Raw genomic sequence first — 21836 nt, forward strand, 5'->3', positions numbered from 1 at the left:
CTAAAGCATTCTCGGTTGCATAAACCCCAAACCCTGCCAGACATTTAACCGATGAAAGCGATGCTCTAATGCTTTTTGGTCACAGCATTCACATAAATTGCAATGAACTTTGCCAGACACTCCTACATTCGCTTTGGTATGTAGGAAATCGTTGCGATAAAAAATGTTTTATTCAAGTCATCAAGTGATCTCATGAATTTTCTCAAATTTTAAATTTATAGGTTAAATAATAAAATTTATTACATTAGGCCTATAGTTTTTGTTGTCCAAAAAATTTGGTGAAAATACTATGCTTCGAGTCTCTTTTAATGATTTTGGTTTGCCATGCTGCAGCATCTGTAATCAGCTCAGAGGATATGAGATTCCCTGCCTTGGTCTTTTTATAAGGTCATCAAATTGTCTGATATTATTAGTAAATCTGATAAAGCAATTAGGAAGAGTGAAGCCCTGCATCACCATTAGCCAGGCACTCCGACTGCACTATTTCTCTCTAACAATCAGCATACTGCCCGCAGTCTAAGGTCATTTTGTGCTATTTCTTCACAAGCTATAATTATGATAAAAATAGATTAAATTATTTCAATGGTAGTGTGAAGGCGATGGACGGGGCCGTAGGGCATCATAAGATTAGATACTGGTATTAGTTTTTAGGCTAAGCAATATTGCTCTATAAATTGTTATCAAGCAGACGAGGGCTGTTACCATATCGACAAGGGATACAATACAGCCCCTCTCGCCGCTCGCTTACGGAGATAAGAATTCAATGTAATCAATCAGGGAATTGGCTTGATAGTGTGGCAGACGTACCTCATGCTTCACTGGTAAGTACGATCTGTGAGGGCTTCCTTTAGCTTGGCTCGAGTGTCACACTTGAACACTTCAGTTTTGTTTCAGTAGTTGAATTAACTCCATCTGCTCCTCATTTTCGCTACTCTTTTCGCTCTTCTCGGTTTCCCGTGTTCGTTGCATGGTGCAGCGCTGCTCCTACGCACTGTTCGTTGCATGGTGCAGCGTTGCTCCTACGCACTGTTTGTTGCATGGTGCAGCGTTGCTCCTACGCACTGTTCGTTGCATGGTGCAGCGTTGCTCCTACGCACTGTTCGAAAATTCACTTTTATGTGAAGCAACTTTCAATAAATGCTTCCCTTGCACTTCTCTTCAATTCTATACTGATGACTTCATCTCTACTTGATTGGCTTTTTTGTCAGTTAATACAATATCTTCGATGACCTGTAGCTATTGCTGATGCAACAGTGATGTGAGCTTACTTAGAATTTAAATACAACAGAAACACCTTGAAAAGAGTTATAAATTATCATGCACTGCGCCATTGTCAATAGACTAGCCGTTAGGCCTCTCTCCGTCAGAGTCAGCGCCTGTCTGATTGCGTTGCATAACAGCCTGTTTTGTTCATCGTCATGACAATGTCAGCTCTTTTCACTCGGTTCTGACACCCGTGGCTTACAGCAGACAATAGGCGCTCTACACAAAGTTGCCCAGCTTATGATGCTTTGTTTAAGGAGTTAAATGTTATCAGAATATCTTTTTGATGGCTTGCTCTGAAGTTACACAGATAAATTTCGAATAGATTTTCTAACACTTGTAAAAGGATATAGATGCCAGAGGTTACACGACTTTTTACTATTAGCAGTAGCAAAGCTTTCGGTTTCTCTAGCAGTGAGCTTTATTTGCGTATCAAATGATCAGCAGTTGCTGAATGACATAGTTGTTGAAGGCAATCGAATCAGCGATACTATCCCGTGTCAAATTATGATAACGGGTTCCTTTGTCGAGATACTTCAGTGTAATAACGGCTTCACTCGAGCTCACTAGGCAGCTCATCAACTGCTATCAACTAGGAAATGGATTTCTGTATCTTCTTAACAGAGATTATTCTAGGTTCACATGGTAACACCGCTAGATAGCTGCATTGTTTTTGGTGATTATGCAGTGACGGCTGGTCGCTATCATTCGTTACATTTGTGAGTCGGTCGTGCCTCAGCAAACAGTTTGTGGTTGAGTAACTACTACAAGGTCTGAGAAAGAGGATGTCACTGGAAGAAGTAGATGATAATTATGAAGAATGGAAAAAGGTGGGTGTTTATATATTTTATGATTATACACATAATAGGGCTCTCTAACAGACAACTAAATCTTGTATGACCCAGAAGTAGAATAACCTTTTTTGCATTTAGTGCAATAACAGAAATGCTTAGATAGCCTTAGGATCATCTACATCTACATGTGCTTCACTCCGTGCTGGGCTCTGTTTTTACAACTACTTCACATAACGTTAAAGCTGTAGATTGGTAGCTGTAACTGACAGCTTTAGCAAGTGTGTGTGTGTGAGCCCTAAACTGACAACTTTAGCAAGTGTGTGAGCATATAATTGACAACTTAAGCAAGTGTGGGTAGACTCATAACACAACCAACAGCTTTAGCAAGTGTGTGAGCATATAATTGACAACTTTAGCAAATGTGGGTAAGCTCATAACATAACCGACAACTTTAGCAAGTGTGTGTGAGCCTGTAACTGACAACTTTAGCAAGTGTGTGTAAGCTTATAACATAACTGGCAGCTCTGGCAAGTGTATAAGCATATAACATAACTAACAGCTCTGGCAAGTGTATAAGCATATAACATAACTGACAGCTCTGGCAAGTGTATAAGCATATAACATAACTGACAGCTCTGGCAAGTGTATAAGCATATAACTAACAACTTTAGTAAGTGTGTGTAGGTGCATAACAACACAGAGAACTGTAGGATGTGTATGTAAGCCGCTAGTCGTCTATATAATGTGATCAGCATTCTTTCATCTATGTCTCTTCCGTTTCAATTCAATAAACATAAATCATCCATCAAATAATCAAAGTATGTGTACTCAGTTTTACTCCCAAGGGCTTCCTTTTCGTACTGTCTGGTCTACTGGGGGCTGTATAAAGCTGCAGCAGGCCTAGAGATGCCTGTTACTCTACTACTATAAAGATTTCCACTTCTACCTCTTGTCTTCATCCGCAGTATGCGTACAATGCATACGCCAGTAGTATAATACACGCATGCATTTTTAAGCTCCTGTACATGTATATGTATGAGATGAGAGCTCTCACTGATGCAGCTCATCGCAGACGTTATAAAAGCTCATACTTGCTGTCACTTATTGTGTCTAGGGAAAGTAGCTGCTAGTTACGAATGCAGTGGGTCACTAGACAACTGCCATCTGCTGTCGTTATACAACATAGTGATCAGCACTTGTGTAGATGTTCAACTGCTTATGAAATTGTCTTCAATCGACTCTACAAAGACTGCTGTATCTAGGCTTAATTATACTTAAAAGCGTGTTTGGTTTGCCGATTAAAAAGAAACCTTTTACATCAAGCATATCTAACCTCCAGTACCGAAGAGTGCCATCGTGTCCGTACCAACAAGCTTGCTTTGAACATCATCATTCCTTGGCCACAGCATCACCCAAGTTCCTACCTCGATCATGGACTCCTAGCTGCTACCCAATAACCTCACCTTGCTCTTTAGGGTGTACTTTTAGACAAAATCATGATTTATTATAAACGCTGTCTGCGTTCAAACCATCGGCACTTCCTATGAGTAACATTGTAGTCCTAGAGTCAATATGGCCTATGGAATTAGCTGCCTTACTGAGAGCTGGATAAAAAATTGCGGCGCAGTTGCTTTTATATTTAAATATATCTTTACTAACTTTTTGAAATTTGATTGCTATATTATAATAATCTTAAAATGAAAAAGGACCATATAAATACTATCTCTCTTTCAAAAGATCTCATGACCTATCACTTTAGAATCTACAAGTTGACCTTTAGAGAGTATTCTTCCTATGAAAGTTTAGCTATTGCCCCAGAGCCGATTGCAAGCAAGGATTTATGTGGCAAACATATTTTGCCAAATCACATCTTGCGCTCGCCCATCTTAATGGAAACTTTCATGACTAGCAACAGAAATATTTTAAATCATGCTGCCACCTTGTCTATGCATCATGCTACACTTGATGACAGCTATCAGGGGCCTTACGAGAAAGCTATTATAGGTGGATGTCAGTGGAGTAGAGCAGTTTTTGGCGACAGCAGCTTTGATCATTATTTACTTGTTGGTATTGCTTCACTCTCGCTTGCATAACTAGCGACTGACAACTAGCGTATGATAACAGCTGTAATTTCCATCGTGCCTCAATCGCTGATGAGAACATAGGACAGTGTCACGAGATACTTCGTAGCATTCTCACACTGTCTTCTGTACCAGAGTCTGTCTTCCTTATTCTCCCACTGTCTTATGTACCATAATCTGTCTTCGTTATTCTGGTCACAAAACCTATCTAAAACCCGGGTGGGTCGATGGCCCATGCATGTAGGATGCGTGATTGATAGCCCCAAGGAATGTCTCCCCAGTGAATATTGAGGCCTTCTTATCTATCAAACATGTTCTCTGTTGGCAAGATGAAAAATGGTTAGCATGCAGCCATACAAATATTTAGGGGCCTCCTGGAGTATAGTCAAGGGGTGGAATAGCATTAGCCCCCTTAAAAAGATTATTTGTGAGGTTTGAGCTATGCTTATATATTTAGAGTTTGATTTCTATATTATTATTTATATACATGTATGTTTGATATAAATTGTTTGTTATATTTGATACATGTTATGATATATGTTATATTATTATATACATGTATATTATATTAACATATATTGTATGTTATATATATACTGCTATTAATATATGTTTGATCGCTAAAAATCGTCAACTCTTGCCATTTCATTTCCAAAACATTCTCTATCTAGCATCCTGAACTATCAGTTTGATCTCGTGCCAAGTATTCAACTAATAGTCCATCAATAGGATGTATTCTTCAACATTGTGTGAGGTAAACTTCCACAGCTGTCTCATGCGTCAGCAAGGCTGCTGCCACAGCCTTTGCTTCTGCCTTGATAAATTCTGAGTACCTCGAGATGCCGTTGCAGTCAGACATCTTTAGTAGCTAAGTTCATCATAATCTGTTATCTTACTCAGCAGGAGTTTGTTCTAAAAGTGGCACGCAAAACTCTGATGGAGGAAAAATATGAAACTTGAAAATTTTCCGTTAGCGGTTAGAGCTAATATAAATTTATGAAGAATGCTGGAAGTGAATACAACATAAACATATCAACATAGATATCTAGCCTTAATAGGAAGAAAGGGTAGAGGTGCATAGGGGCTCTAAAGTATGTACTAGCTGCCAATATCAGAAATAATGGAAGAATACATCAAAAAATATCTGTTAATGACAATTTCTCCAGTTTTAAATAGTTTTTAATGCACTTCTTATCAGTGAAGCGAATATTTTTAAATTTTTCCACATCTACTGAACTTGATGACCATCATCCTGTGAAGCATGCTGACACATAGGATAAAACAATGGCAGCGTTGTTAGTAAGTGTTACAATTATAGATTCTGACCAGCAGCCACTAACACCCTTTCTTCTTCTGCTCTTAGAAAGATGTCACTCGCTTTTAGTAGCCGTTGGTGAACAGTCAATCTGCTGGGCAAGAGCTAAGTGTAGGTTGTATGTGTAGTTGCTTTAGCAATAGCAGCTAACTCCAAACTTCCTGTTGATATTTTATTGGTAGCAATGAAAAGGGTTTTAATTTCACCTCAAACCACTTTAGTATACATGTACTTATATATATATATATATATATATATATATATATATATATATATATATATATATATATATATATATATATAAATTGGAAAGTCAAATAGTTTACTTATCTTTCAGCTACTGTCAGTTTCCTGCTGGCGCATTCTTCAGGCTGTAAGCTTCAACTTCAAGTTGAAGCTTACAGCCTGAAGAATGCGCCAGCAGGAAACTGACAGTAGCTGAAAGATAAGTAAACTATTTGACTTTCCAATTTATACTGCTCCATCCTATGTTGAGCACTCTGATTTTAGTTTCAAGTAGGATACATTTCAATATATATATATATATATATATATATATATATATATATATATATTACTTTATTGGCAGTAATTTTGTTTCAAATAGAAAAGTTTTTTAAATTACAGTAAGGTAAGTACAATTTTTAAAAGTACATAATAATATACTTTTCATTAAGCAATACAACAATAATAAAACAAAAGAATACAAAAAGGGCAACAGTTAGCCACTAAAATCAAATGAATGGTTTGAGAAATGGTGTTTCAAATAACTTTTTTGTTAAGAGAAAATGGATATTAGGTAAAAAGTTGTTTACGCAACTAGCAATTATATTTTCAAAATAATTGTTAGATGCTGTATGCAAATTGTTCGTATCATGTAAGTTGAAATGAGTTGAAAGCCTGTAACGACCCCGTAAAAAGCGATGACACAAACCATGAAAGATCTTGAAACCTTGAATTGAAGTAAAATAAACATTTAGCATATAAAGTAAGAAGATGCAAGGATTTGGAAAGATCATTCGTTGGTATAGGATATGCTGGATTATGATGTACTTTTCATTATTTACTTTGACTGTTGTCAGTTTTAAACAAACTAAGTACAGGATTATTTCAAATGGTTCTACTTGTGTTAATCAGTGGTGACTACATAACTTGGTAATATAGCTGGTTGAAGAACTATAGTAGCATTTGTAGTAAAGGAATACTTCATGTTGACATGTCATTTCAACACGGAAAACTTTCGAAAACTTTCAATAGTTTTGGGTTTTACTATTGATTATTGGTGATATTTGTTAATAAAATGAAGCATTAAGTTTGTTTGTTGAATAAAGCAAACCTAAAAGATTATCACTTATCGCTGCAACAACTTTCCTATACATGAAGCATCTCTTCTACTGACTACCAGCTATTGATAAGGCTCAAATTGCTTTTAGCTCTTTAGGGTGCAGCGACACTTTGCTCTAATCTCAAAAATTTGCCAGTAGCTGTTAACGACCTGGCTACACATATAGGTATGAAATGCATAGCCGACATATCGTGAAGATATTCACTGTGGTTACACACTCGACGCTACTAAATGATGCTCTGTGTTGACAAGTAGATTGGCAGATGAGAATTGGCCTCAGTTGTGTGAAAGCCGTGATGTCCATGCTGGATTTTCCAGTATCGCTATTGCAGTATCGGCAAGATATTTGTATTGTAACATGAATCATCAAATATTTGTGATAGCAATAGCGCTTGTGTAGCTGTTTGTGTTGCTATATTTTACTCAAAAAGAATGCTAGACAATGATGAAGGCAGCTAAGTACAAAAATACATCAAGTTTAGGACATGAATTAAACTATAAACAAGGGTTTTAGCATATTTAATTACCGAAAAAATATCTGAAATGTCTCATCAATAAATCCAATTTATACTAATTTCTTTCATACATGTATATATGCTACGAGTGAGAATATCTTTGTTCATATAAACAGCGGTTTGTGCAAAAACCTGCTGTCACCGTTAGATAAAAGCCAATCTTGGAAGCAACTAGTTTTGATAGAAGTGATTAAGCTTGTTTCGAGTTTGTTATAACCAACTACATGTTGTTTAGCCAATCACAGATGCATTGATATTATTGTTCAGCCAATCACAGATGCATTGATTTTATTGTTCAACCAATCACAGATGCATTGATTTTATTGTTCAGCCAATCACAGATGCATTGATTTTATTGTTCAGCCAATCACAGATGCATTGATTTTATTGTTCAGCCAATCACAGATGCATTGATTTTATTGTTCAGCCAATCACAGATGCATTGATTTTATTTGTACCAAAGAAGACGAATGTGTTCAATTTGAAGCGGCGCGTCTACAACTCGTCAGCATGTCATCAATGCATCTGTCTTTTGCTACCGACGAAATATGTCTTCGCAAAAGACATATTTGGGGGGGGGGTGTGTAGTGCGTCCTATAGGGTGCAGTTTCATTCCAAACATATTCTCCTAAATGTACGGGCATACAGGCAGATTCAAGGTCTGAGACTCATACGTAAGTTTGCTGTGATATCTCCATCTGCAGCACCTCAACCTTTGAGTACTGTCCCACTTATTATGTACATGTATGTTCATGAGCTCAGCTGCATGAGGGCTCCATTCTATTCTCCAGTCTTAATGAATTTGGCCTGCTGTCTTTGAGCACTCTGCTAAGAGGAACTTGGTAGGTGGAGAGGTACTCAACTGTCATAAATCAACTGATAGGAAAAAATACTCATTAAAATTGTACAAACTGAGAAGCCCCAAGATGCATCAGTTAGACCAAAAAAATGAAATACAAACGGCTCTGACATCTGCCTGGCAGCAATACTGTTAGACTATTACTCTAATAGCGGCATGGCAGCAATACTGTTAGACTATTACTCTAATAGCAGCATGGCAGCAATACACTCTAGACGATTTTTAGGCTCTAATTAAAATGACCCAAAGAGCTGGGTGTGGGAAGCGGTCCAGGAGGTGAAAGTGTTAAAAGCATAGAAAGGCTGAGAGATGTCCAGCAGATCATTTAGATAAAATGCCGTTTTTTAAACTATAAAAGTCGAACTCAATTCTGTGCTTTTTGAGCGTTTCCTGTTTCGTCGTTACACGACTGCAGTGACCACTACAATCCCGCTCTGTTGTTTAGATTGATGGCTTCTTTGCATCTCTGGGCTTGAATGGAGAGCTGACAGAAGAGAGCATGGAACAGTTTCTAAAAAAAGGTAACCTCATTTCCTCTCTCTGTTACAAAAGGATATGACTGTCTATGAAAGATCCATGTGACAACCAACTAGGCATACTGCGGTTATTTTGATCAGTTTACTGTTGGCACGAGGTCATGCATAGTCAAAGGTAGAAACTGACAAAGGAACAAAGGCTAACTCGTGAATGCCCAAAAGCTAAGGAAATGACCAAGGGTGCTTTTGGATTATCTAGCATATATTTCAAGATATTCACCATCTCCAGCTATCATCTTTATTACTTATTGGTCATTCCTGTCCCATATATGTGCCAGTCAAACCGCAGCAATCCGATTTGTTGCTTTGAAGCTCAACATTCACTTATATATTATATTATAATATACATATTATTAAAATATAATACATTATATAATATATATTATTATAACATATACATAATATATCATAATATATATTATGATATATTATATCATAATATATAATATATATAATATTATATTTATTATATAAATAAATGATATTAAAATACATTATAATATTATATATTATAATATAATATATCATAATATATTACATTATAATATATATTATAATATATATTATAATATATATAACAAGATAATATAACATTACATTGTACTACGTGGAGAGTTCTTACCTTTGAGACAGACGTGTAACATAATTGCTGAATCTAACTTAAATGAATTTAGTTTACTAAACATATACTTGAAAGAAGTTTTAGTATGTTTTAAACTGTTAACACTAATTTTGTCATTGCGAAACGTTTTTATTATAGCGCATACCGGATATACCGTACAACGGATACGGATAACTCGCTATGGTGAGTTCAGCGACATATATCTTTTAATAACGTATATAATCAGTACACACATCGCCAAATTTTAAGTTCGAGGTAAATTATTGTCGATATCGTGGGGCAGAATAAATTAGCACTAACGAAAAAAATGAAGCAGCATCGTGTCGCATACACTTAGATCGCAAAATATTTCTTAACAGAGGCATCGAAACGCGTGGACGCAAAGCTAAAATAATTAGCATGCGCATGGGGTATGCGGTATATGAAAACGGTTTTGATTGATATGCCGTTCTAGCTCAGTGGTAGAGAGTCCGAATAAGAAACTTGTTGATGCAATCGTCATGCTTTTCAAATCTATCAAAACGCAGAATTTTAATATCAAGACTTTAATAGCTATAGCTGGAATGCAGACAGATGACAGACATATGACATACTTCGAGAAATATATACATGTACATAGATATAAGATAGGCCCTATATATTGATATAGGTATATATATATATATATTAATACATGTATATATATACTGTATATATATATATCAAAACATATATATTGATGCTAAGGTGATTAGATATGTATAGATACGGACTTACGTCAAGTGGAGAGCTGTTATGAAAACGGTTTGATCCAGAGATTGAAACTAAAACTGTGTGATATACATGTATGACACTCATTATTGATCAAACTGCTAATCAGTGAGATCAAACATATATGTCTAATAGATATACTAACAATAACTAACATATATGTCTAATAGATATACTAACAATAACTAACATATATGTCTAATAGATATACTAACAATAACTAACATATATGTCTAATAGATATACTAACAATAACTAACCTATATGTCTAATAGATATACTAACAATAACTAACCTATATGTCTAATAGATATACTAACAATAATTAACCTATATGTCTCATAGATATACTAACAATAACTAACATATATGTCTAATAGATATACTAACAATAGCTATTCTATATGTCTCATAGATATACTAACAATAACTAACCTATATGTCTCATAGATATACTAACAATAATTAACCTATATGTCTCATAGATATACTAACAATAACTAACATATATGTCTAATAGATATACTAACAATAGCTATTCTATATGTCTCATAGATATACTAACAATAACTAACCTATATGTCTAATAGATATACTAACAATAGCTATTCTATATGTCTCATAGATATACTAACAATAACTAACCTATATGTCTCATAGATATACTAACAATAACTAACCTATATGTCTAATAGATATACTAACAATAGCTATTCTATATGTCTCATAGATATACTAACAATAACTAACCTATATGTCTCATAGATATACTAACAATAACTAACCTATATGTCTAATAGATATACTAACAATAGCTATTCTATATGTCTAATAGATATACTAACAATAACTAACCTATATGTCTAGTAGATATACTAACAATAACTAACCTATACGTCTCATAGATATACTAACAATAGCTATTCTATATGTCTCATAGATATACTAACAATAACTAACCTATATGTCTAATAGATATACTAACAATAGCTATTCTATATGTCTCATAGATATACTAACAATAACTAACCTATATGTCTAATAGATATACTAACAATAACTAACGTATATGTCTAATAGATATACTAACAATAGCTATTCTATATGTCTCATAGATATACTAACAATAACTAACCTATATATCTCATAGATATACTAACAATAACTAACCTATATTATGTCTAATAGATATACTAACAATAGCTATTCTATATGTCTCATAGATATACTAACAATAACTAACCTATATATCTCATAGATATACTAACAATAACTAACCTATATGTCTAATAGATATACTAACAATAGCTATTCTATATGTCTCATAGATATACTAACAATAACTAACCTATATATCTCATAGATATACTAACAATAACTAACCTATATGTCTAATAGATATACTAACAGTAACTAACCTATATGTCTAATAGATATACTAACAATAACTAACATATATGTCTAATAGATATACTAACAATAACTTTATTTCATAAATATGCTAACTCTTTTTTTCTCGAAAGTGGTGCACAAATAGAAAAGATCCCAGATGTATTTGAGACTTCATTTAGAGAGCTGTAAGATATACTCACTACGCATATTCATTAAATAATAAAAACAAGTTTTTAAAGTGGTTTACAGAGACTTTTCCTATGGTTAGTTTATACAGACACTACATGTAATTGTTTCATGCACCTTCTAGTGTTGAAATGACAAGTCATGTGCTCAACAACCCAAAGTGTTTTTTGAAGTCCATGCTTAATAAGACAACTCCAAAATTGGCTTAGTTTTATTTTGTAAAGCACTAGGTAGGCTGGTTTATCTAGTTGACAAATAGCAATGCGCTTTGATATTATAGAAGACATGCTAAACTATCGAAAACAGACAATGCATGTTGGAGTAGAAGGTATTCAAACCTTTTCAATTTATTAGTGGTCAGTCAGCGCGTATTAGCGATTTGCAGAATCTTCATAAAATCTTTGTCTTACATCTCTAACTTTATTTTAACATTCCTGATGTACTGTCAGGATGCGTTTAGTGTTTACATACTGGTAAATCTACAGTGGATTACTGAGTAAAGAATAAGACATCTAAAAGTACATCTAACTATCTAACTACTTACAGTTCATTACTATTGTCGACCTTGAAGATTTGCTTACGTAAAAGTACTACTGAATGCTTGGCATTGCCCGGGTAATAAAAGTCCTTGCACAGAAAATTAATGTTTGTTTAACATATAACAACAGGAGTATACAATAGAAAAGAATTTTGTGCATTTCAAATATATTGAAAGAAAAAATAAAAGAACTAGAAAGGTTTTCAAAGTTTTTCAAACAACTGTAACTTTTAAATTTCATATCATGAAAAGAGTGTTTTGTGGAGTTCAAATTAATTAAGAGAAAAAATAAAACAATGGTAAAGGTGTTCAAATGTGAAATAATTAGTAAGTAATGGCTAGATAAAGTCAGTTTGCTATGATTACAATGAAAAATGATTTGGTATACAATTATATGATTTTATTTCATTTCATTGTTGGCATCATAAGACCAAAATATTGTGTGGAGTGGTAAAAAACCCATAGTAATTATCTAATACAAACACTCCCTGCTAAAAGTCATCAAAATTTTATATACGTATTTATTAAAAATAGTAACAAAACAATATCTTAACCTTAGTAACTACAGAAACAGTAACTTTAGTGTATTTAGTGGTTATGATCTGCAAGAAAATGTAACATTACAATGTACTATGTGCAGTACGTACTGTAGGGAGTACTTACCTTCAAAACAGACGTATAACATAAACAAACCTTGAATTTAACTTAAATAAATTTATCTTACTAAACACATACTTAAAGCTAGGCTTTAGTATTTATTTTACTAAACTTCAACTTTATCATAGGCTAAATTTTATCACTGATTTGCTTCCAATTCGTTTTAGCTATAACTTATAATGAACAACGCTGAACTGAAATATCGTGCATCCTATATCTCTTTAAGGCGTTGTGAGAGAGATTTCGACAAATAGCATATCGGCATTTTTGTCGTAATCAGTACATTTGCTGCCAAATTTTAATTTCAAGAAAATCTTTTGTTGATATTGTATGGCAGAAAAGATTTGCCATGGTATGGCGAGGACAAAAATGCATCATATTTCATATAGTAGGGCAAAACAAATCTTACAGCAGAGGCATTGTAACCCGTGGTCGCACTGTATTAATTATTAATTTAATTAACCGTACAGCCGCAAAAATTATATACAGTATATGGTAAGAACGATGAATGTGACAAAAATGGTTTAGCCTAGTGGTTACGCGCTCGTTAATAGACTAATGGTTTGAGTGTTGTGAGTTCAAGTCCAGCACCAAGATGATTTTTTGTTGCTAAAACTTTATTGCCATAGCTGGATAGACGAACGCCACACTTTGAGATATATAAATATAGTACTTGGAAGTTGTGGGATAATGTTATTGAGTTTTCATTTTTTCTTGCTGATTTTGCTTGCAGTGAATGCCAATGGTAGCTGATCTAGCTTCTCACTAAAATAGTATTTAATTTTATTTACTAATCTTTACAAGACTGAAGGTCAAGTTGCATTTACAAACTGGACAATGGCTATTATGTCCAGCTATTCGGACACAGGACTTAGACCATTATAAGAATGGTATAAAGTCTTGTTATGAATACTAACAATAGGCACCACTCCACTCTTTGATGGCAAATTGAATTCTTCATTGTAGACAGAAGCAGCAGCAGTAACTCTATCGGTGATTGGCTAGACAGCTTTGGTTTTGGGATTTATGAAAATATTTTGTCAGCGAATGGCTTTGATGACATCAAAATGTTGGTTAGTATGTACATATATATATTCCTGCCTTTATCTAGCAGAAAACAATAATGTTGGAAATTGATTTAGGAGTTGTATTCTCACAAAGCCAAAAGATAATAACTCCTTTCCTTTATATTATGCGTACGTTTATGCTGTTCCTCAATAAAAACTTTTACACAAAGCTGTTGACTTATTGTACTTTTGTTAAAAAAAAGATGTTGATCTTTTCCATCTTTATCTGCCTGTTCTCTAGAATGGAGGTGTCTTGGAAGAGACAGACCTTCATCTGATGGGCTTCACAAACATTCACCATATTAATAGACTTCTTTTGGAAGTGTCCAAACTTCCTTCTCTTTCACCTGTAGGTAAGATCTTGCACAATGCAATGCAGTCAGCTGAAAAGTATGACAATAGGATATACTTTTGTTAGCATTATTGATAACACCTTCAAATATTATGTGGGCTCATCTATTTAGTCAAAGTACATTGTAATTTAGAAAAATAATTCTATCACATAGAACTCCAAATTTGATGAAAGTAATACTTTATAACAAGAAATATCATCTATGCAGTTTTTAATATCAACAAGCGAAGCTTTAATCTCCAATTTTTTCACTTTGAGTGTTAATAAACGTATTAATAGACTCGCCATTGTGTTTCCACCATGCAGACGTCAACCGGCTTCCAGCAACAGTCAGTGATTGGCTCTCATCACTCTCTTTGGATATGTATACAGAGACATTCTATCGGCTGGGTTATGACACCATGGCTCGAGTTCTCCAAATATGGGAAATAGAGTTAGCCACGGTAAGCTTTTTCCTATGTTACTAGAATGTACTGAGTAATGCCGAAATGTTTTATCCGAATTCTAGCAATACAAGTAAAAGCAAAATATATACACATTATATTACTTTTTTAAACTACTAATAGAAACTATCAAATTTTTAAATATTTCAAAAAAATTAACATAAACTTTTGGAAAAGCTAGTGCAACAGATCAGCACAGCTGTCACCACTTTATCTACTTGAATATATATAACTCTCCAGCAAACGTAACCTGCTTTCATTGTTAAAACCTGTCGTTTTCTCACAGGTACTGTCCGTAGTCTTTATTGGGCACCAGAAAAGAATTTTAGTTTCCCTGGGAGACAGCAGGCCAGGTTTTGACACCATCAGACGCAAGCACAGATCTAAAATTTCAACTATATCCAACATTCATCGCCTTGAAGACACTGAAGAGGAGATAACTTCTGATGAGCACCTGGATCCAAATCAACACGAACAGTTGCAGGCTAGAACAGATGTTCATAATAATACAGTGATCAAGATTAGACCCGAGTGGATGAACTGTAATAGCAACATGTGATATACTGTATTACTGCAATATGGACTCACTAGGAGGCTGCTTTCACTTTGACAAACTAAATATTTATAAGTATTAGTTGAAAGTTACAAGTACTTAAAAGTTTTAAAGAGAGCATTTCTGAGTAGGAAATTCAACAACATAGGTAATTACTCTAACAGTATAGTTCTTGAAGATAAGATAATTAAAAAACTGTATAAAAACCTAGCATTGAATCACTGAGAGCTACTAAACTATTGCACGCTTGTTGTGGTATCTAACTAATGATTTAATGAAAATTCGAAAGATTTGGTGGCATCTTTGCTAGCTTAACCACCGTCAGAGAGAATAATTTGATGATGCAACTTTCATAGCTTTCATCTACAAGCGCTATTGGATATTGGTACAGTTTTTGCCACAGCTCTCGTCAGAAACAATGAGTTTAAGCAGATCACATTTTAAACATAGGTCGAAAACTCTCCTGATGAGCACACGATGAGTCACTCAGATGAGCTTGTGTCACCCGCTACCATTAGTCTAGAAGGTAGTGACAGCGGGTGTTCTGTGGCCAGTGACAGACTAGAGACACTGGATAACTCCACATCTAATAACTCCAACAGACCTCATATTCGTATGTATTTTTCCGTTGAGCTAGCGTAATACAGCAACAGTACAGAATGGTCTATATCTTGTATCTCATCATCAGTTTAACTTGCATATTATGGCTACCAAAACAAGTTGTAATAGAAGGGTTTTTGGTGAATAATTTTGCTGTTATAGTTCGAGCAAAGACTGTGATCCTCTCATTACATTGTTTCTTGCAGCGTCCTCTCCTCACTCAACTCCCACAAAGGTTCCAGATGATATCACTTCTTTTCACCATGGATACCAGAATGGACCCGTATCACCGCATAATTGCTTAGCTGCTGAAATGAGCAGCACTTACAAGACCAAGGCCAGCTTTAACAGATCTCAGACAGCTAAAAGTATTACAAAAACTGTGACTGAGGCTCAGCGCAAGTTTCTCAGCCTTAAATCTCGGCGTTCTATTAAGGGTGGCACGGGAGCGCGCGACGTCACACGACAGAACTGTACTGAAGAAAATGACACATCGGATTATGCTAACATGACCGAGTCGGGCATTCCTCTGGTAGGAGATATCGAGGGACTCAAGCTATCAAAGTCACAAGAGAAATCAAACAAATCGATTCAACGTCGTCCTCTACCTGAATTGCCTTCGGAAGAAAGAATATCATTTACTAAAGAGGATCTGCCACCTGATTTTAAAAGTAGCGTTGATCCAGAAATACTAATAAGTGGTTGTGTCAACTTCAGTGCATGCGTAAGTAGAAAAACTGCCCAGAGCTCTAGTTACACATTCCCTCAGCTTTTTACCTAAAATTCCCGCAGATTCCCTAAGAATTTTAGCGATGAAAGCCAACCTATGTAATACCAACTATTAGTAAGAAAGTATGTTCGAGTTATTGTTTGACCAAACTAGGACAATGCAAAATATCCCAGTTTTTAAATCCTGGTCTTCTAGTTGTCGGTCTACAAAATCTTTTAAAAACTTTGTGTCAAAATAATATTTGCAAGTGAATTTTGTTTCACATTCTACAAAACCAATGAACTAGCATATGAATACTCCCAAATGTTGTGTACTGAGGGTATGTTGAAGGGTTGTTCAAATCTCTCCAAGTTTTGTAGAGTCCATTAAAAATAATGTGTTATCAGCCACTATACAAATGTGAAACTCCTGCTCAGCAGAGCTATCTGTGAGCATGATACAAACATGCCGCACAGCAGAGCCACCGGTGTTCACGTGTTGTATTGCTTTTGTTATGCAGTATCTTGGAACTTGCCTTGTCAGCGACATGGCTCGACCAGACTTAACGAGAGATGCTATCGCTCGCATGAAGGTAAAGTATTATCTATCACACCTGCTCAAATGAAGCTTAGATCTGTGAAGAAGGGTCTCTGTAAAGAATTTTTACAAAGAGGAGATAAACCTAGCTTTGAGCATTGTTGCCTATTGATAGAAATATTAAATTACCTTTGACCCACAAACAATGTTAGAGAATGTGCTAACACAAGTTATGGCTCGAATGTAAAATACACACGTTTGACCAACATTTTTGTTTGTTTGGTGTCTTTTGTAGTATATTTCTACATATGTAGTTTCTGTTTGTCACTAGCTAGCCACGCAGAGCCTCAAGAAGCTGCCGATAGTCACACTGTCTATATCATTTAAAGGTGTCGACTTCATTGACTCATCTACCCAGGTGTGTAAAGCAAACATTCCTTTGTCAGGAGTTTTTCCCCCTGTTATAACAATGTGTCAACTGTTGAGCTTAAAAGACGGATCTATGCAGTATATTTCTAAGCATAGTATTAGAGGATGATAAGCTGAGCGTATGCAGTGACCTCTCTTATTTCTCTTTTCATTAGGACTTAATGAATCGGCCAGTTTGTTTCAGCGCCGGAACGGGGAGAATATACCCACTACAGTAGCAAGCATTTTTACTGGCTAATCAATTATATTGAGTAAGGCCTCAGCGCATACCTTGATTAGATGAGAGGTAATTGAGAAGAAAGAGATGGTCATCATTAATACTGACCAGTTGACTCGCGTGTCCACTAATAGGAAGTAAACGATAACAGTGCTTCCTTTTCATATTGTTTTCTCAACAATTACACACTATGTCTTTGCTGTATTTGTGATCCCATGTTTATTTACACAGGAGAGTACAATAGCGGCGTATCACTGATAGACCAGGATGAGTGCTTATAACAACGGTCATACCGATTTCTTGTCAATCAATAAACAGAAATCGGAATGCTGTGTGCTCAACGGAAACAATTTTTTCATGGCTTGTGAACTTTTGTCTATTTCAGAGGTCCATCTGTGAACACGAGATAACAAATATTTATAGCGCGGCTCAGGATGCTAATTCACTCAACTACTTTGCCTATATTACCAATGATGTCTTCACCAAAGGCCTCTATTGCCATGTTTTCTGCGTAAAGTCGGAGGTAAACACGCTATCTAACTAGACTCTTGAGAAAAAAGTACAAGGAATTGTGAACATAGTGAGCAAGGAGAGAAAAGGTTGTAGAATATTCCGGAACAAATTATAAAGGTGATCAAACTGCAACAGAATTGAAAACTTTCTGCTATCTTGTATTAGATGTACCAATTGGTAGCTTAATAATACAAAAGTAAAAAATTCTTTTGCAACAAAGCTTAAGTGAAAAATCAGATTTCATGTAAGCACAGTTTCTATGGAAATTAAATTGATATTTCTTTTTTTTACCACTTTCTCCCGAGAACAAGAGAAATTGGATTTTTATCCTGTTTTAACTTGGAGGTCGAAAGGTAATCATAATGTCAGTTGACTACCTGCTGGAAGAGAAAACAAAGCGTAAACCGGCATCAGCGTTTGTTCAGCTTGTAACATCTTACAACTGTTAGGATGAGAAAATGAGTAGGCCTACAGCTAGATGTAAACCAACCTTAGGCAGAGGTGGCTAGCAAAATTATTTCATTAGATGTTGTTCCTGGCCACTAGTCAGTTTTTATTTGGTGCCTATAATATCTAACCGAGTCATTTCCGGTGCTAGAAGATTATCTCCCGCAGCTACGTAGCACCACTCTGGGACTACTGAAGTTATATAAGAAATGTGGCCAGGCTTGTTTCACAGTCACGGACATTTAAGCACTGACCAAATGCACATGATAGATACGACTCTGCTGCTCTATTCATTTTCAGTGAGGCGTGTTCTGGTTTAACAGCCATTTTATAAAATTTAGTAGGTCAAGACATTTTGTGGAGTATGTCACATTTAAGATAAAAATTATTTTATGCAAAGCTATAATTTGCTTTTTATTAGGCAACTCTAAAACAATAGCGTACTCAATAAACATATAAACAATACTCTACAAAATATTTTTAGAAGCTAGAACCCAAGTTTAAAGTTTTTTTCCTCAGCTTTTGGTAGCCACTCACACATTCCATCTCAATTATGGTTATTAACTTTCCATATCATAGAATCTCGGATAGTTACAGCTCCCATGTTTTGTTAATATTTATTTCAAAGCATTTTTCAGCTGTTTTCACTTTTTCACTTTAAAAGTAAATACACTTAGTCATACAAGTCTTGGTAATAGGGCTTGTTTCGATGACTTTTATAGACACCTTTAAACTAGGCAGAGTGCGTAATGGCAGCAAGTATTACGGTGTATTAGTCATCCATATTCTTGCCGGTCATTATTCTTTCTGTTATAAAGAAAAACATCTGTAGACATGAGATAGGAAGTAGCATAAACGCTCATAGTACATATTAAAATATATAATATATATTAAAATTGTCCTTTTAAGCTCTTCACTGCAGATGTTTGTGTGTGTTACTGGAGCTGTCTATCTATGCCTCAGCGGTGAGAACGTGACACATGTCCGACTTGATAGAGTTTGCCATGCATTCTTCAACACCCATCTATTCAAAAGGTTTATCGCCATGTTTTATAGAGGCTTTGTGTAAATAGTTTTGCATAACATAGTTAAAACACGTATCATTATGTTCGTTGACAAAGGCTTCTGGCTGGCAATCAGATTGAAAAAATGCAAAAGACAATAGTGCACCGGGTGACCGCGAGGAGCTGAATGGTGTGTTTTATGCCAGCACCTCTGTGCGGCCTTTATAGGCACTCGCTGCTTGACAGCCTCCCTTTCTACTCGGATGTGTTTTTTAAAGACAACTTCCATGCGACTTGGTGCTAATCAATGCACGCATTTGCTTCCCTTTTGTTCTAGTCGAGTCAGCCCTGCCACATCTGCTTTTGTCCGAATGAGTTACTGAGTGCGCACCTTTTTACAGCTTTTCATTAAGCTTATACATAGTCTGGGGGTCCACATCGTAACCACCAACAAAATTTCACAAATCTTTAGTTTGCCAAATGTGAAATTATAATCGGCAGCGACTACCTAATTTGATGAGATAAACCTGTGCTGAATCCAACCTCTAATCACTTTGATTTAGACTAATGTCTTAAAGATAACGAGCGGATGATAAACTGACAAAATATTAACTTTTATCATAAATACATGTATACATGTATATATGTATACATGTATACATGTATACATGTATACATGTATACATGTATACATGTATACATATATACATATATACATATATACATGTATACATGTATACATGTATACATGTATACATGTATACATATATAAATATATAAAAATTGGTTTTCATGTAACTCTAAAGTCAAGCGAGCATCAGCTGATTCTTGAGTACAGATGAAAGAATGCCAGATAACTTGTGCGATTGTGTCAAGTGGTTTATTGCTCAGTGAATCCCTGAATGAGTAGATGCAGGTGTGTGTATATGCAATCCTTGATATGAGGATGCTCGGTGCACTCCTCAACAGACTGGCTTGTGTGAAAAAACTTATCTTCTGATAAATCACGTTTAATTTAAGTCAATTGTTGAAATAAATAGTCAGAATTTGAAAACAGCTGTAGCTATCTGCCACCGAATAATCTCCTGGTGGTCTAATAAACCATATAGAAAATGAGAATATAATGTACAATAAAATATATTTAACTGAGTAAAGGTCAGGAGAAGATTGGATGTACTTTGATATGAACCAGGAGATAAATAGATAAATAGACTCGAAACTTTACAGAGGTAAAAACTTCGGAATAAAATCTTTCTGATTATATTATCCTTTGCTTTAACTTTAAAGCAAATTTATTATATAGACAGGTTGTACTCAAGCGATTGCGAACAATTACATAAATTGTTTTCTAAACTCTCTCCTCTTTTCAGAGCAAAGCTTTGTATAATAGTTGAAGCATCTCTCAACCTCCGTCTTGTTTATTAGACTTTATCTTGATTAACAGCTCTAATGATAGCGTGCTTCGCATAAAAGCTTCTCTTATTTCAATAGAATTTTACTTATGACATCAAATCGTGTTATAACGCGTGAATTCATACTCTGGGTAACTCAGTAAGTCTGATGAGAGAAGATAATGCGCTCAGCTTGTAAACACCTGAGTAAATACTGTACAATCAGGTGTAATGCTAGTAATTAGGGCTGTCAGCCTCCTAACTCCCTGCACTAAAATCTTTCAGTTTTAATACTCGCTATGTTTTGCAGGAGTTGGCGAGACAAGTAATAATGACCTTGGGAGAGGCGTTTGACATTGCTTTCTACGCGACACAGAAACATCCTAAACTCGTTGATTTGAAAGAATATTAACTACTCGGTGCTAGTTATTTGTCTAGAGTAAATTATATTCTCATTTTTTCTTGTTATTTATTATTGTTGTTCTAAGCTACCACTCTCTATATAGATTCTCAACTTTTGTACAAAATAAAGCGTGAAGGCTTGTATTAAGGGAACTAAATATCTCCGATTGTGAATACACAAGAACTGACGCAATACAATCGATTGGAAGGAGAATTCTTAGGCTCTGATTTCACTACCGCGTATTTATACATCTAGATGAATCATTCATGCCCTCTGGAACGAGCCCAACTCACTACTCACTTGCTGCCTGTTTGTAAA

General features: G+C 35.2%; 1 protein-coding gene across 3 annotated transcripts; it reads left to right on the forward strand.

Moving 5' to 3' along the window:
* The first annotated feature begins 784 nt into the window (after positions 1-784).
* On the forward strand, positions 785-21661 carry LOC137410491 (ankyrin repeat and sterile alpha motif domain-containing protein 1B-like). 3 transcript variants are annotated; one of them, XR_010981216.1, is made up of 13 exons: positions 785-821; positions 1952-2093; positions 8618-8693; positions 13820-13926; positions 14162-14273; positions 14579-14715; positions 15002-15199; positions 15719-15881; positions 16075-16592; positions 17098-17169; positions 17446-17532; positions 18184-18283; positions 21426-21661. XR_010981216.1 is itself a non-coding variant. In XM_068095915.1 (13 exons), the coding sequence occupies exons 2-13, from the start codon at positions 2049-2051 to the stop codon at positions 21525-21527; spliced, it is 1755 nt and encodes a 584-aa protein (XP_067952016.1). In that variant the 5' UTR covers positions 785-821; positions 1952-2048; the 3' UTR covers positions 21528-21661. The 3 variants fall into 3 exon arrangements, 2 of the variants coding, with proteins under 2 accessions (XP_067952016.1, XP_067952018.1); XM_068095915.1 differs by having other exon boundaries at positions 18146-18283; XM_068095917.1 differs by lacking the exon at positions 785-821 and having other exon boundaries at positions 1940-2093; positions 18146-18283.
* Positions 21662-21836: the final 175 nt, after the last annotated feature.

This window comes from Watersipora subatra, chromosome 1 (assembly GCF_963576615.1).
Source record: "Watersipora subatra chromosome 1, tzWatSuba1.1, whole genome shotgun sequence".
Classification (NCBI taxonomy): domain Eukaryota; kingdom Metazoa; phylum Bryozoa; class Gymnolaemata; order Cheilostomatida; family Watersiporidae; genus Watersipora; species Watersipora subatra.

Bases quoted from the DNA above. Each gene is read 5' to 3' on its own strand.
- LOC137410491 (XM_068095915.1), top strand. From the start codon at position 2,049: ATGTCACTGGAAGAAGTAGATGATAATTATGAAGAATGGAAAAAG. The intron at 15,200-15,718 runs GCTAGAACAGAT...TTTTAAACATAG, and splicing joins ATCAACACGAACAGTTGCAG to GTCGAAAACTCTCCTGATGA. The intron at 18,284-21,425 runs GTAAACACGCTA...TATGTTTTGCAG, and splicing joins TTTTCTGCGTAAAGTCGGAG to GAGTTGGCGAGACAAGTAAT.